General features: G+C 36.3%; 1 protein-coding gene across 3 annotated transcripts in view; it reads right to left on the bottom strand.

Annotated features, from left to right (window-relative positions):
• The window catches only part of CTNNA3 (catenin alpha 3), a 1,396,025-nt gene that overhangs the window by 66,144 nt on the left and 1,312,382 nt on the right, over positions 1-17,499 (bottom strand). For all 3 annotated transcript variants that reach the window (XM_079794118.1, XM_079794119.1, XM_079794120.1), the window contains one exon: positions 6,276-6,381. In XM_079794118.1, the coding sequence (XP_079650244.1) occupies positions 6,276-6,381 (106 nt within the window). The remainder of the gene's footprint in view (positions 1-6,275; positions 6,382-17,499) is intronic.

Below are 17,499 nucleotides of genomic sequence, written 5' to 3'. Positions count from 1 at the left end.
TAGGCATGGACATATCAAACACATGTTAATCAGCCAAAGCTACCATCAGACAAGATGAGAGAGAAATATTTTGACTTTAACCTTGTTTTTTAAATTTTAAATGAGGAAGTAAGAGTAATCCCCCAAATCTCACAGAAAGGGTTAAATTATAACTACTTAAGAAAAAGGAGAAGGGAAAGGAAGAGAAAAAGCGAGAGACAGAGACAGAAAAAGAGAGATATGAAGGGGAGGAGGAGGAAGAAGAGGATAGGTTGCAAGTGTACAATTCTATGATACATCACTTATGTATTGTATTGTGTGCCCATCACCAAAATTCAAATCCTCTTCTGCCATCATATATTTGACTCCCTTTACTCTGTAGTTCCTCTCAGCCCTCTTCCCTCTGGTAACCAGCATACTGTTGTCTGTGTCTATGATTTTTTTGTTGGTTTGTTTTCCTTGTTTGTTCACTTGTTGCTTTCAGTTTTTTTATATCCCACATCTGAGTGAAATCATATGGTTCTTGACTTTTTCTGTCTAACTTATTTTGCTTATCAAGATTGGATGAAGACGACATGGTACATATTTACAATGGAATACTACTCAGTCTTAAGACAAAAATGAAATACTGCCATTTGCAACAACATGGATGGATCTTGAAAATATGGTGTATCCTCAGATCTAAATATTGTCATTTTGCATATTTGCAAACTAAGTTTTGATAGAGCATATTAATTATCTAAAGATAATTTGTATTTTGTATTCTGTTTCATTCCCTGCATCAGATCTCTTCTACATGACATTAATTGAAAACACCATTTTTTTGTTCTCATTGTGTAACAGCCTTATCTATTCTTTGTTCTTATGAACTCAATGATAATCTCTGACATGTAGTGTTTTATCTGTCATATACTGTTCCAGGTACTTTACCTATCCTAACTATTTTTAATAATCACACAACTACATGAGGTAGGGTCTCTAATTATCCCCATTTAGCAAAGAAGGAAACAGGCACAGAGAGATTAATTGATTGTCCAATTAATAAATGGTAGAGCTAGTATTCAAACTGACATCATCTGGATATACTTACCTACCTCTATAGTTTAGGAACAGTATTAGTCTTCTTACCAGTTTTATGTTATACTAGAGGCCCAGTGCACGAAAATTCAGGAGGTGACTAGGCAGGCCTATCAGGGGACTGCACCAACGGCAAGTGGCTGGCCCCGCCAACTGGTCATTCCTCCATTTGGTTAATTTGCATATTACACTTTTACTACATAGGATAGTGAACAGTAAATTGCCACCCTGATTTGTATATTGGTTTCCTAAATGGACACTCTTATCTGTAGGATTTTCTCCTTAAAGACCAGCACCACTATATCATAGCTGATAAGATTGAACTTGCAAATTAATAATTAAACCCTAACCAATTACCAATGTTGCCACCACCAAGAAAAACATACAATCTCTCTCAAGGGATTCTTTCAGCACCATACTCAAAGAGTTTAGAATTCTGTTAAGAAAAGAAAGATTCAAATGAGCAGAAAATGTGAAGTTGAACTTTTGAAATTAAAAGTTGCCTGAGCTAGCTTTACCCTTTACTTCCAGAATTGATGAAAATCTTGCTTACACCTAACAATGCTAGTCAACTTTATAACTGAAGCACTAAAAGCATACTAATTGGTCAATTCTATAAAGCAAAATTTATTACAGCCTTCTTCCTATTGACATTTGGAAAGCTTTTCTGGTTGGTTTTGACCACCTAGAAGCAGAATCAGGAGAATGAATCATTGCACTCAAAGAATGCGCCTCTAATGGATAAAAAAGAGATGGTATGTACACAATGGGGTATTACTCAGCCATAAAAAAAGAACAAAACCTTGCCATGTGCAACAATATAGATCAACCTAGAGAGTATTATGCTAAGTGAAATAAGTCAGGCAAAGACAAATACCATATGATTGCACTTACACGTGGAATCTAAAAAAAGAAAAGAGCAAACAAAACTAAAACTCATAGATATGGAGAACAAACAGATGGTTGTCAGGAGGGAGGGGAGTTGGGGGCATGGATGAAAAAGGGGAAGGGATTAGATATGCAAATTGCCAGTCACGGGGATGCAAACAGCACAAGGAATATAGTCAATAATATTGTAATAACTATGTATGATGTCAGATGGATACTTGGCTTATCAGGGTCATCTCCTCATATAAGTTATATAAATGTGTAATTATGTTGTACACCTAGAGCTAATATACTATTGTATGTCAACTATAATTGAAAAATTAAAAAATATATTTTTTTAAAATGTTCCTATTTGCCAAACCTTTATTAAAGTCAAATAATCTTTCCCCTCATTTTATATTTTTACATGACGGTGATAAAAAAAAGTTTGAGCCTTATATTTGTAAAACATTCTTGCCCTTGACTTTTTAAAAAATAAAATTTGCATAAAGTAACTTTTAAAGGAACTCTTTAAAAGTTATTTTATGCAAATTTTATTTTTTAGACAAATCAAGGGGGGATTTCTAGACAAATCAAGTAGTAGACTATCATAACAGTTTGGGTATTTCCCAGTTTATTAAAGTAGGAGATGTTGACCAGGACATCTGGTTAGCTTTTTAATGCATGGATATATTTTCTTCTAAATTTATGTTTTATAACTACTGGGACTCTCACTACAGGCAAGCAGATGGCATGCCAGCCTAAGTGGTTTTCTCATGCTAAACCAGCTTTCACTATTCTAGTAAGATGCTTGGTCCCAATGCAGAATACTTCATTTAGGAATGAGAAGAAAAGTAAAAAACATTTATTACCTTTCAGTTTGAATTTTAAGAGTGAATTAGAAAAATGATTACTTTAAAGACCTTTATTCGAAAGCTCAGCTATTTTTTGCCCACACTAGAATATAAACTTTATTTTAAAAACACTTAAAATGACTTTTGCAATTACAGACAACAGTTTAATTTCTGCTAAATTGGCAAAGTTTGCCAATGAAAAGTATGAGGTGTCATTGTGAACTGTCATTGTGAACAGTGTGTCCAGGACCTTCCCCTACCCAGGATGGACTCATTTCTCTACCTGTGCTCCAGCCCAGAGGCTCTGATTTCACCTTCCTCAGGGTCACATGGCATCAATTGTCCCATTTACTTCTGCACTTTTAATGTTTTCATCCTTGAATCTGTCAACGTAAAATCCCTCAACACAACAACACTTCTTCAACCCTGTAACCCCATCTCCTTCTCTTGTTATTTGGGAACATGTCTTCTAACAATTTTCAATGCTGCCCTTCTGGTGTTCTCAGTTTTTGTTCTTGGGTATCATTTCACTCTTTCCCTCTTCCTGGATAATAGTATACTCTGTCCTGGCTTCATCTATCACTTACAAAATTAAAATTTAAAAAATAATTATCAATCATCCAGGTCTGTCTTCAGAAGATCCACATACCTATTGCATTTATTCATTTTATTATCTTATCAACATTTCACACCCAACACATAGAACCCTCAACTATCTCATAATCCATCTTGCCTACTATAAAACCATTTTTCCATTCAATTTACTATCTCAATAAAGAGTGCCTTTTCCCTCTCTATCATCTGTTAAATTTGGTTAGTCATCAATTTGAGATGATTTTACATGTAGAAATCTCAGCATACTTTGAACATTTTCCTTCTTTGCTATGTCTATCTTTGCCACACTTTAGCAAACTGAGGTTTCTAAAACACAGACAAAAAAGGTATCTATGGAAGGTATAGTTAAAATGTACAGTGGGACTTGCTCTGGCTGGGTGGCTCAGTTGGTTGGAGCATCATCCCATGTACCAGAAGACTGATTCCAGGTCAGGGCATATACTTAGGTTGTAGGTTTAGTTCCTACAATCAGTGTTTCTCTCTTTCTCTCCCGTTGTCCCTAAAATCAATAAAAACATATCCTCAGGTGAAGAAAAAAAAAATACAGTGGATCTCTTTTATTATGTCAGAGATAAAGGACAACAGACTCATATGATCTACACTGACTATACTGACTTGTGAGAGTTATATTTGGAAAACTATGATCTGACATTTTTTAATGCATAGACTAATATTATCTTGAGTTTAAAAATTGTTTTCAGCCAGAACCGGTTTGGCTCAGTGGATAGAGCGTCGGCCTGCGGACTGAAAGGTCCCAGGTTCGATTCCGGTCAAGGGCATGTACCTTGGTTGCGGGCACATCCCCAGTGGGGGGTGTGCAGGAGGCAGCTGGTCGATGTTTCTCTCTCATCGATGTTTCTGACTTTCTGTCCCTCTCCCTTCCTCTCTGTAAAAAGTCAATAAAATATATATTTTTTAATAAAGAATTGTTTTCAATTCATTTTCAGTTTCAACTTGGATTGGACATAATATAGAAAACCATGGCACATTTTGGCTTCAGTCATTTGGTCACATATTAGCATAGAATTTGTTTTTAACTATAAATACTAAATCCTAAAAAATTAATAAAATGTTTATAATGCTTAGAGTAGCTAGACACTGAATATGTGTGTATGTGTGCGTGCGCGCGTGTGTGCATATATGTGTGTGTGTGTGTGTGTGTGTGTGTGTGTGTGTGTATACTCAAAAAGCTCAAACCTCAGAGGGAAGGTGGGTGAGGGTGAGGGTAAGGGTAAGAGATCAACCAAAGGACTTGTATGCATGCATATAAGCATAACCAAGGCGGGTGAGGGCATGAGCGGGGGGGAGGGGGGCACTGGGGGGATAAGAACACATATATAATACCTTAATCAATAAAGAAAAAAAAGAATGTTTAAAACTATTTGTTATTTCTTATTTATTTCTCCTCCTTATATCCACAAATACAATATCTAATAAGAGAAAGTTCTTCATGTTTTAAAAAATAGAGGATAAAAAGAGTAAATAATAATAAGCATCCCAATAAAAGTATGTAAGCTATAAATAATATGGAATAGTTACAAAGTCAAAAAGAATAGTGCCCCTTTCCCCCAAAGGGAGATAAATATGCATTATAAAGTTGAATAATATCAAACCTGCAAAGTAATACTACATCTCAGTTTGAAATATCAATTAAATATGCCTATACCATAACTAAAAACTGACTTTCTTAACTTTCATGTTAGACAAAAGGTAACTCTAATAATGTAGATGTTGCTTCGAAAACTGAAATATAAATGAGAGAAATGTAAAGAAAAATACCAAGTATATAAATCATCAGTCTCTATAAGTATTATATACCCCTACATTTTAAATCTTCACTTGAGTACTCTTAATAATTACTACTTACCTTACAATTTTACATAGGATGCCAGAATATATTGTTGACTCAGAAAACATAACATAATAGAATTTTCAAAAGTATTACTTTTGAAGAGCAAAAATAAGAAATATAAAGTATTAAGGAAAAATATTAACATTGGATATTAAAGCCAATGGAATATATTTGAAAATTAAAAAGCTGATATTTAAAATAATTTGAATATATGAAACTCAAAATCTTAGAAATAATCAAGTTCTAAGTAATAATAATAATGCCCTAAGCTTCCTTAGAATGAATTGTCCACTACTTGTGTATTAATTACTGAATAAAATTTAAAAATAATCTATAATAATAAAAGCATAATATGCTAACTAGACCAGTGGTCGGCAAACCGCGGCTCACGAGCCACATGCAGCTCTTTGGTCCCTTGAGTGTGGGTCTTCCACAAAATACCACGTGTGGACGCACACATACAGTGCGATTGAAACTTGGTGGTCCATGCGCAGAAGTCGGTTTTAGGCTCTCAAAAGAAATTTCAATCGTGGAACTGCTGATATATGGCTCTGTTGACTAATGAGTTTGCTGACCACTGAACTAGACCTTACAGCCAAATGACCTTCCAGACGTCATTCCAGACATCCTTCCGGACAAAGCCATGGAGGTAAGGACCAAGGCAGAGACAGTTAGGGGCGATCAGGCAGACAGGCGAGTGGGTAGGGGCAATCAGGCAGGCAGGCAGAGTGGTTAGGGGCAATCAGGCAGGCAGGAGAGCGGTTAGGAGCCAGCGGTCCCAGAATTCGTTTGGGCCCTAATCAGGCCCAAACCAGAGGTCAGACATCCCCTGAGGGGTCCCGGATTTCGAGAGGGTGCAGACCGGGCTGAGGGACCCTCCATCCCCATGCACAAATTTTGTGCACCAGGCCTCTAGTTCAATAATAAAAAATAATCCAATAGATTAAAATTTCAACTTTTAAAAATTAACATTGAAATGGCAGAAAACAATTAACATAGGCTTTCACCACATGCATTTGTAGAAAATTCACCTGGTTAGCGATCTGTCGAGCGAGGACATCCATCCTTGATCCCGATTCTGATATCATTTTAGCTGCATAGATCACATCAGTCGTGTGCTTTAGTGGTCCTTTGCCCCTTAAAGTAAAAGAATACCTATTAGTTGAAGTGGTTCATGCTAATATACACATACACACATCCCATAAGCACACACAGATTTGTACCCCAAAGTACTGGCTATTAGTTTTATATATTTCAGTTTTAGGTAGGCCTCAATTAGACTTCAGTATTAAATAAGAAATGCTTTAAACAAGGCAAGCATTCAATAGTACAAGTTATTGTGGTTGTTATTTTAAAATAATCTTGATTTCTAATGCCACTGAATAAATGTTGTGCCCTTTTAGGGATTTTACAAGGTAATTAAGAGGAAAGAAGTGCACTGCTGACATTTTTGTAGAGGGATGAGATAAGGAGATATTTTTCTGATTTCTCTTTCCTCAGAAATAAATGAATGATTACCAGAATGTAACTGTCTATCTACCTAAAACCACTCCTCTCTCCTTACTTCCTTATGTCCAATTCCTAATCCTCTACTGAGTGTCAAATACTGGCTGTTCTAATTATTTGGGTTCTATTCCTTGTTTTTCAGAGAATGGGGCCCTGAAGGAAACGCTATCATAATTGCTTTTACAATTTTTATTGAATTTATTGGGGTGACAAGGGTTAATTAAATTATATAGGTTTCAAATGTATAATTTTATAATACATCATCTGTGTATTATAATTGTTTTGATGCTTTGGTGGGTGAAGGGAGAGTGATGAGGTGGGAAGGAAGAGTAAACGGGTCAGAGTGAGAAAAGAAAGATTCTGAGAAGAAAAAGAGAATGAAAACAGTCTTTGTTCATGTCTTATTTACACCGTGGACTGGTCCTGAGGGTAGATGCCGTAATGTTAAATCTAATGACTTGTTATTAGAGGAAATTCACTAAGGAGACTATGACCAATGGAGGGGATTCATGCAAAGATAAATGGTCTGAGTATTCTCTACCTGGAAACTGAAGGCCAAAATGCATGTGCCAAGCAGGCCCTTTCATTGCTCTTTTTCTGTGGTGCCTCTCAAACTCATTATAAGCAAGTTTCCCTATAAAATGGAACATCACGTCTAACACAATGGAAAGCTGGCCTCCGAAGATGGCCATCATCATACTTCTTTTTAAAAAATCTGCTGACACATGTTGCTTTGTAATTTTTAAAAACATCAACATTAATCAATACAGTATTTGAGTTGTTCTTATCAAATTTATGTCTCAGGCGGGGCTAGATGTTATGTACATGGTTATTCCCAAGAAAGGCATTGCATTTCATTATTTCTATGCATCTCCGGAGAAAGTTAAACTTAAATAAAGCTGGCTAAGCTCCCGAAAGGGCAATGCATCAGCTTCCGAGGCCTTAAACAATGGACAGAGGCTGTTTCTAAGGAGAGCAGCTAACACTCTGAGTTTAAACAATGGACAGAGAGTTATGTCTAAGGAATGCGGCTAATGTACCTTCCCACTCAAAATAATATATTTCCCCATATAAAATCGCTGGCCCAATGAGAGGGAAATTACCTCTAAATTTAAATACACACCTTGTTATGAGACCACTGTCCTAAACACATGGAGAACTTAAAAGTAACGATAATACATTATGACAGACTGCAATTACTCCCTTCGCCGTGTTCCTAATTAAATGTATTGCCTGGCAAGCTTCCTACTGAACGCCAAACAGAATTCACATTTTACAAATGATTCCATATCATGCCAGGCTTCCAGAGGAAGCTGCAATTACTGAAACTGTGATAAATTTTTTAACATTCTCAGCCTGAAATGTGCTATGTAATGAAGGCTTTTTAAATTGGGAAATACGTTCAAAGGTTGTTTGCTGCCTTCATTTTCATAATGGGTTCTCAGGATCTCCTGTCAGCAAATTGTGTCTTAAATCATTGAGCCTGGATCCTACAGAGAAAGATACCCAGAAGAGGAGGGGATAGACTTTGGAAATATTTTAAAGGAACCAGAGGCCAGAAATCCTTAATAATATATTTCCCCCAGAAGGAGGGCAGATGAAGCTCTGGACTAGAGGTGGCCAATGAATCATTAAATTATAGGTGAGAAGGTATAATGGGAAGGGCTGCAATCACCCAGTGATGTTGACGCCATCGAAAATTTTTATTAATGCAAGTGAAAGCGGTTGAAATGTTATTTGTGCAATAACATTTTGAGTTATGTTTGACACTACTCCAATCTTGATTCTTATTTCTTTCCCTGTCCTCACCCCATTTCTGGCATCCACCCCTCCCTTCTTTCTCTTAATTAGCATAAGTAATAACAAGATGATACAGCTGCTCAGTAACAACTCAACCAACTAGAAAATTGCTTTAATAATAGAAAATATCAAATAGTTTCATGGACTGACTTTGTCTTTTAGGCCTTGAGAATAAATTTGAAATAATTGGTCTTTTCTGCTACTAATTAAAAATAAAACAAAAAAGGTTAATTACATCTTTTGTAGTCCCTAAATCTTTGATAACATATTATTCCCCATTTCAAGACCAGAATATTCCCTTTAATTGTCTTTTCCTTTGATATGTATATATAAATCCCAAGACATTGTGAAAAGTTAATAGATGAAAACAATGATAGCATATATTTTGTTACATAATAGTTAGCACATTTAGCATTTGCTATGTGCTAGGCAGCGTTTTCTACACAAACTAATTTGATCATTATCATGACCCTATGATTTTTGAATTATTATTATCCTCATCACACAGATGAGGAAACTGAGGAACAAAGACGTTAAATTTATATTTTGTCAAGTTCAACAGCTTTTAAGTATTGGAGACAGGATTTGAATTCAGGGGAACTGATTATCGAATCTGCTTTCAATGACTATGCTATATGTCTTCCAATAAAACACATAAAGATGGAATTATATTATTTTAAAAGATCTCCTTAAGACATGATGGGAGTCACCATGAAAGCAACAGAGAGCAAAGATGAGGGTTAGATATAGGTGCTGGGTATTTAGGAGGTCCAGCAATAGTGACTTCATTCCACACAGTAGCTTCAAGGAACACAACCTAAATCTGTCCCAGTTCCCCCAAAATATACTACATTACATAGACTTTTAAAATCATGGCAAATGGTTGAAATAACATCAATAGTTTGCTCTCCTGGGATTTTTCTCATAAGATATTATTTTTCATTATGATTTACCCAGGTACCTTTCCCCCCTCTTCCTTTCTCCCTGGATATAATCACTAGACTCAAACTCAGCCATTACAAACGCCATATCAGAGATTGCACTTTGATGTTTATTTCTAATACAACAAATATAACTTTTTCTCCTAGAATCTTAGTGTTAGACATTTGTTTTATTTAATTCTAACACTCAAATTCAGTGCTCCAATAAAGTAGAGTGAAGTAAATATGGACTTGGGAAATAGATTGTGTCTGCATCCCGGTGCTGACATGTGTTAGCCATGTAGTCTTGGGTAATGACTTGGTTGTTCTGAGCTTATTACCTCTTCATTAAAATAATGATTGTGATACTTGCCACATGGTAAGGATACATACAAATCACATATTTAACACAACATTGGGCACATATTAGGTATGCAGCAGATGTTTATTTTTTCTTTCCCCATCCCTTTACAAGTAATGATGTTTTATTTAGTGACTAATAATATTATATTTATTTATTTTATAGGTGACTTTTAAAATTTTTATACAATAATTATATCACTTTCCAGATAATATGGTCTAGCTTGATTATATTGAGTTTCTTCTTACACCTCAATATCCTTTTACTAAGAAAAAATATATATAAAACTAGAGGACCGGTGCACAATATTCATGCGTGAGTGGGATCCTCGGCCTGGCTGGCAATCAGGGCCTATCAGGGCTGACTCACCCAGTCCCAATCTGGGCTGGGCTGGCCAGGACCTATTGGCTGCTGGCTGGGGCCTGCCAGATGGGGATGCGAACTGCAGGAGGTTTGCTGGCGGGGGGAGCTTGGCTATAAATATTAATTTATAAATATATTTATATATTTATAAATATGTATTTATAAATATATAAATATATATTTATACCTATAAACTGTGTTTATGTATGTGTTTAGTCATTATTGTTGTTTAAGATTATTCTTTAACTCCTTATAAGGAATTGATTTACATTTAATGGATAGATTTGTTGGTAGTATGAATTTCCCAAGATTTATGACTTAGCTTTATAATTCTCTTACTTGTAATTCTGACATTAGATACAAAATAAAAAAAACTAATTATCACAGAAGCAACTGAAAATGATGAGGTAAAGAGAGGAAATAAACTCAAGACAGGACACATTGTTCTTCTACTGTTAAAACACAAATTTTTAATTAGGCAACTCTTTCCCCTTGGATGTTACTTTCTCTTATAATGTATCATTCTCAAGTTTGGAGGACCTTATAAAATTCCTTACAAAATCAGCTAGTGAATAAACAGCTAACTTCTTGAGTAATTAGAAGAAACTTTGAGATTCAAGTCTGAAAGAAATGTTGTCCCATGAAAAAGGGACATATATATACTAGAGGCCAGGTGCACAAAATTCATGCACTCAGGGGATCCCTCAGCCCGGCCTGTACCTTCTTGCAGTCCGGGAGCTTTTGAGGGATGTCTGACTGATGGCTTAGGCCCGCTCCCCATGGGGAGCAGTAAGCTGGCAGTCGGACAGCCTTAGCACTACTGTGGAGGCGGGAGAGGCTCCTGCCACCGCTGCTGTGCTTGCCAGCTGTGAGCCCAGCTTCTGGCTGAGTGGTGGTCCCCCTGTGGGAGCACACTGACCACCAGGGGGCAGCTCCTGCATTGAGCATCTGCCCCCTGGTGGTCAGTGCACATCATAGTGACCGGTTGTTCCACTGTTCAGTCAATTTCCATATTAGCCTTTTATTATATAGGAGGATATATATTTCTTATATATGTATATATCCATATATATTCATTTGTTTTCCTTATTTCGTATTATTCAGAGTAGCCTAACAACATCAAAATATTTTAGTCCTTATCCCAGTAAAGAATATTCCTCTTTTACATCATTAGCAAGGTGTTCTGTGGGTGATGGGCTATACACCACATAGCCATTTAAGAACCCAGGCTCCATCTATTACAAGTAAACCTACTTTTTAAGGCATCACAACCTGTGTATGGATTCATTTCATTCAGACATTTGACACAGGAAAAGATTGAGGATATCAGAGGAAACTTTAGGGATCAGGATAAGAATTAGGAAACATTACTCTGACCAATGTTTTAGAATCCAGACACACAGACCCATGCCACTGGAAAGAAGGCTGGAAATGCGTTTCATTTGGGCACATGGAGAAAAGCAAACAAGGCTTTATGAACTTACAGCATTTCTGCACATACTCCCAGGGGTGCTATAATCCTGACTTTTATTTTAGCAACAAAATCTGTGTTTCCTTTGAAGAGAATTTTGGATGCCATCAAGTAGGTGGGAAAATTTGAGAAAGTACCAAGGCTCTTCACCAATACAGCTGAAATGGTAAGAACTATACTCTGCTTGGGCAGAAAACCAATTCTGTTTTTGGTTTAAAATTGTTACAATGTACACGGTCTATTATTAAAACTAAAAATTACATACATCTTACTTTGTACATGGTGATAATAGTCTTTCATGTTCAGTGTTGTATTTATGAAAAAAGGATAGGGCTGATTTTAGAGATCTTTTTGGTGATCAGCCTGAGGAGAATACTTTCAAAGTTAGTAATATTATTATTGCTGCTGTTGATGTTGTTGTGATTACACCACTACCTGACACTTATCTTTCCTTTTTTTTTTCCATTCTACTTGGGGCTGAAAGAGATACTTTTGGGGGAAAAGAAAGTCACAGTTGTTTTTTCCCTCTCAACTTGACTTTTGACTTTTGACTCAGAGAGAAATGGAGCCAGTGGTGGGACCCCAGCATTGACCATCAGAAGTTATCTAGAACCAAAAAGGAAGCCAGTAGGGAATCCTAGCACTGGTGAAAACTGTGGTATATGAGTAGACATGGTTTCCAGTGATCTAAGCCCAGTTTTAGATTAATTAAACAAGTTGTTTAAATGTCGCACCAAAAAATCAATAGGCACTAATACAAGGAGCCTGTGTGAAGAAAGATCAGGAGAATAACAGATACAAGGGTGACACCAGTTCTGGGTTATAGAAGGAACAGTGAGAATCAGCATCCATGCAACTAGCAACTCTAGTTTTTCCTTCAGGCCAACTCAAGAATTTCCTTCCCATTTACCACACATTAATATTAGCATGCCTTGTCCTTGTCCTGGGCTACACAGGAAACACACAAACCACTGTGTGTGTCAGAGTCTAGCCTGGGGCAAGAAGAGGGAAGAAGTCTTACTTGCGGGAAGATAGGGAAAGTTTTTCGTTTTTCTTTTTTTGGGAGGGGGAGTTTTTCAAATAATTACTATAAGTACTCATTTCTTCTTTGAGACGTACAGTCCTTGAAAACTCTGGAAAATATTCTCATAAGACATTCAGAAACTATACCAGCTGCTTAGTTAAAGGGGTCATTTAGGGGAAAGATTGTAATTATAGTTAATATCACTTAAGAAAACTTTGGAAGTAATTGGTTACTGACACTGTGAAGTAAGGGATACATTTTTCAGTGGTGGCCTTCCAGACTCATATGGGTAGTGAGGACTGACAAGTGAATCCATTTCTATCTTCTCTCATGCATAGGAAAGCAAGCTCTCTAGCACCAGCCTTTCCCCATCCCCCATAAGATTGTAAGTCATTAGTCATCAATACCTCTCAGGATATAATAGAAAATCTGAACTCGGCACCAACATTTGAAAACAGGTCTTTTCTCGCCTTCCACACATTACCTCCCTGAGTGTGCACATTAATCAAAGCCACTGCACTGTAAATACAACTGCACTCTCTGACTGTGGGAGTCCCTCTTATTCCTGTTGGCACTGGCCTCAGCATTAATCATATACATGATCTCTTACAGAGCCTGGCCATTTTTTCCAGCTTCCCCTTACACTACGGTGTTATACTAGCTGCTCCTGCTTCTTTAATAGCAGCCCAGACTTGATGGGTTCAGAAGATAATCATTTTCAGTTTATGAAAAGAATATAATTCAGCTTTCATTGCTTAATGTTTGACTTTCTTAAAGCTTTCATACCTACGCTCTTCTTATTCTAATCATGGACCAGTGTTATCCTAAGGTCCAATTGAAGAGACATATGGGGGTGCAGGGGCCACCAACTTAGTGAAGGTTTATCACAGCGAATAGATTGGGTCCACAGTGGTCCAAGGATCTGGCTTGCCACCAGTTTCCAGCCTTGTTGTTGTTTCCAAGATGATAATACTACCAGTAGGTCTTTGGCATGCCCTCCCTCCCCCAGTCTAGTCAGATAGAGCTACAGTTTATTAAGTTTTACTACATTATAAAGCTTCCCATTTTCAGATGGCTTATTCAGATTGACTTGAGATACACTGTTTTATGCAGCTGGTTTTAACGTTAATGTGTTAGTATTGCATCTCTCCATTGACTTACATGCTTTATTAAATTATTGTACAGTGACCTGAAGCTGATTTTTTAAAAAGGGTATTATTTAAAAATTTGAATGAAATGAACATCTCTAGTTTACACATGCACATTATTTTTTCACTGTGTCTCTCTATAAGTCCTAATGTTTTATCTAATGCTATGTGAGACAACATACTTAATGCCTCTTCAATTAAAAGGTAGTAAAGCAATGTAATTGTAAAACAGTAGTTGCCCAGCATCGTGCCCAGCTGGGTGATCCATGCTCATTCTGCATGTGCTGATATTTGCCCTAAAAATCTCTTGCTTTGGAATAATATAGACCCATACAATACCTAGGTGTTTGGATCTGTTTTCATATTAAATAACTCAGTCTGCAGGGTCACATGTTGCTATCAGACTAAACTATGTTAAAAAAACATATATAAACTACTTTAGAATTGTATGCTTAATGATTCATTTCTTATTCAACCAAAATTACTTAAGACAAATAAAAGAAAGCCTAAGTTTAGATATTTATCCTCCCTTCCTTCTGTCCTTCCTTCTTTTTTTCCAACCTTCCTTCCTTTCTTTCTTTTTTTTACTCTCTAGACCTTTTTGCTCTGTGGTAGAATTGGGTATTTTGGTCATGCCCCAGCAGTGTGCCTTGGTTCAATGTCAGAACATATTAGACCACGGATCTCCTTCACCTGTTTCTATAGGGAGTTTATTTCATTCAAGGCCTGCCAGTTCTCTCTTTCTAAAAATAGGCATCAAATGTTTGCCAATTTATTTATTTTTTAAAGCATATTGACTGAGATGGCTGCTGTTCTCTCCTGCCAAGAACTCCTCCCTAAATCTCAGTGGTTTATTTTTTAAAATGTTTCTTGAAATGTGAGATCCTGGATCTCCAATTAAGTGGGGTTATTTAGGAAGAAAAATAAATAGGAAATGAACAGCCACATGATAGGATGTTACCCTGAATAAAATCAGAATCTGCAGCTTTAAAGTGGGAGCTTATAGAATTCATTTCTATAGCTTACACTGCTGCCGGATAATTTATTTTTTTCTTAATGGGAAATAATGTTATTTTCCCACAGGATAAGCTCATTAATATTTTTACTATCCAATGGGATCAGTTCCAAGAAGGCTAACATATTTTATACCAGAAGCTGGCATTCTAAAGACATCCCCTCATAATATTTAACTTTTGGTGCTTTAAACAGAAATATCCACAGTTTTAGGCAAATAGGTTGCTTTGGGGATTTTTTTCAGCTTTCTCTTTCAAGCATAGAATGAGATAACACATCTCTTACCTTCATCCGCTCTCTATATATATTTATTTATGTCACATGCATACTATTGTGCTAATATTAAATTATGTACATTATAAAACAAATATAGAAATATAAAGAGACCTACACCATACACAAGAATAAACTCAAAATGGATAAAATATTTAAAATGTAAGTTGTGAAACCATAAAAATCCTAGAAGAAGACATAGCAGTAATATCTCAGACATCTCTCATAGCAATATATATGATATATCTCCTAGGGTAAGGGAAACAATGGGAAAAATAAACAAATGGAACTATATCAAACTAAAAAGCTCCTGCACAACAAAATATATCATCAACAAAATGCAAAGGGAACCCGCTGAATGGGAGAACATATTCACCAAAGACACATCTGATAAGGAGCTAATATCCAAAGTATATAAAGAACTTATACAAGTCAACACCAGGAAGACAAACAATCCAATTTAAAAATGGGCAACGTATTGAATAGACACTTCTCCTAAGAGAACATACAGATGGCCAATTGATAGATAAATATATGCTCAAAATCACTCATCATCAGAGGAAAGCAAATTCAAACCATAATGAGATATCACCTCACATCTGCCAGAAGGCTTCATCAATAAATCAACAAAAAACAAGTGCTGGTGAGGATGTGGAGAAAAAGGGGACCTTAGTACACTGTTGGTTTAATGTTACCCATAATAGTAAATGTCAATTGTATTGTACAAACTAAAGAGCACTTTTCCACAAATTATTTCATTTTGATATATGTAACAAACCTGCAGTATAGAATGACAGAGACTGTCAGCCCCAATTACAAAAGGAAATACTGATGCTCATATGAGCTAGTGGCCCAATCTAGTGAACACACTCAGGAACTGGCAGAGCAGGAGGTCAGTAAAACCCGTTATTTCTGATTCTTGCCCTATGCTTATGCTGTCCCAGGTGGCCAGTTCCTTTTATTCTCAAACACAACCACTCCTTCTCCTGTCTTTAATCATAAAGATTCCAGTTTCCTAAGGCTTTTTAGGAAATGCTATTTCTCTTCCATGAAGTGTGTTAACTTGTACAATTAACAAATCATTATTGATTATGGGTTATGTGTGAGGTTCCTTGCTAGACAATATCATGCATGGACAAAAGTATGAATAAGGGCCCTGCCAGTGTGGCTCAGTGGTTGAGCGTCTACCTATGAACCCAGAGGTCACCAGTTCGATTCCCAATCAGGGCACACGCCCAGGATGCAGGCTTGATCCCTGGTAGGCGGCATGAAGGAGGCAACCGTTCAATGATTCTCTCATCATTGATGTTTCTATCTCTCCCTCTCCCTTCCTCTAAAATCAATTTAAAAAAATACAAGTAAGACAAGGCCCCGACTCTCTGTAATATAGAATAACTAGATGAAATGTCACTCCAACTGAAAGACCTTTTGGAAAGACCTTCCCTATTATCTTTAGCTGCATGGATGCAAAAGCAGAAAAGTAGTATATTTAGTTATCTGTTTATTTATAAATTTATTCATTAAATATAACTATTATGCATTTTAACTATAGACCAGGATGTCTTATAGAGATTTGCATCCTTGATGCTTGAAATCTAATGGAATGTGGTAAAGTTAATAAGCAAATAAGCATGTAAAAAATAAGATCGTTTCAGCCCTAGTAGGTTTGGCTCAATCAACAGAGCATTGATCTGCAGAATGAAGGGTCCTGGGTTCGATTCCAGTCAAAGGCACATGCCCGGGTTGTGGGCTCAATCCTCAGTAGGGAGCATGCAGGAGGCAGCCAGTCAATGATTCTCTCTCATCATTGATGTTTCAATCTCTCTCTCCCTCTCCCTTCTTTGAAATCAATAAAAATATATTAAAAAAAATAAGTTTAAGATACATATAATAGATAAAAATAAAACTGAGTAAATACCATCAAATATTTGGTTAGGGCAGAGGATAATATTAAAAAAGAAAATAATTAATGTCTGTACTGAGTTCAGAATTAACAGAAGGCAAATAATTGCAATAAATAAAGTGGATAAGAGAAAAGATATAACGTTTGCATTTTAAAGTCCAGCTAGAAATGTGTAAGTGAGCCACAGAGTATTTCCAAAGGAAGTTATTTCTCTTTTCGCTAAGTACTCTAAACCTAAATAAAGATATTAAAGCATAAAACTATGTAAGACAAGTGAATGAAAAACAATCAGAGTGAACATGAATCATAGCACTTTCTAATCGCTAATGCCTTTGAACTATACAATTATAGAAAGTAATACATTGTTGAATGGAACTTGGTGGTCAGTCTGGGTTCTCTCAATTGTGGAAATAGTTTTTACAACCTCTATGACTAATAGATTCTAATTTCTGATGAATATTTCCACACTAGA

This window comes from Cnephaeus nilssonii, assembly GCF_951640355.1.
Source record: "Cnephaeus nilssonii genome assembly, chromosome: 16".
Classification (NCBI taxonomy): Eukaryota; Metazoa; Chordata; class Mammalia; order Chiroptera; family Vespertilionidae; genus Cnephaeus; species Cnephaeus nilssonii.
This window is presented reverse-complemented; position numbering and strand designations above follow the sequence as displayed.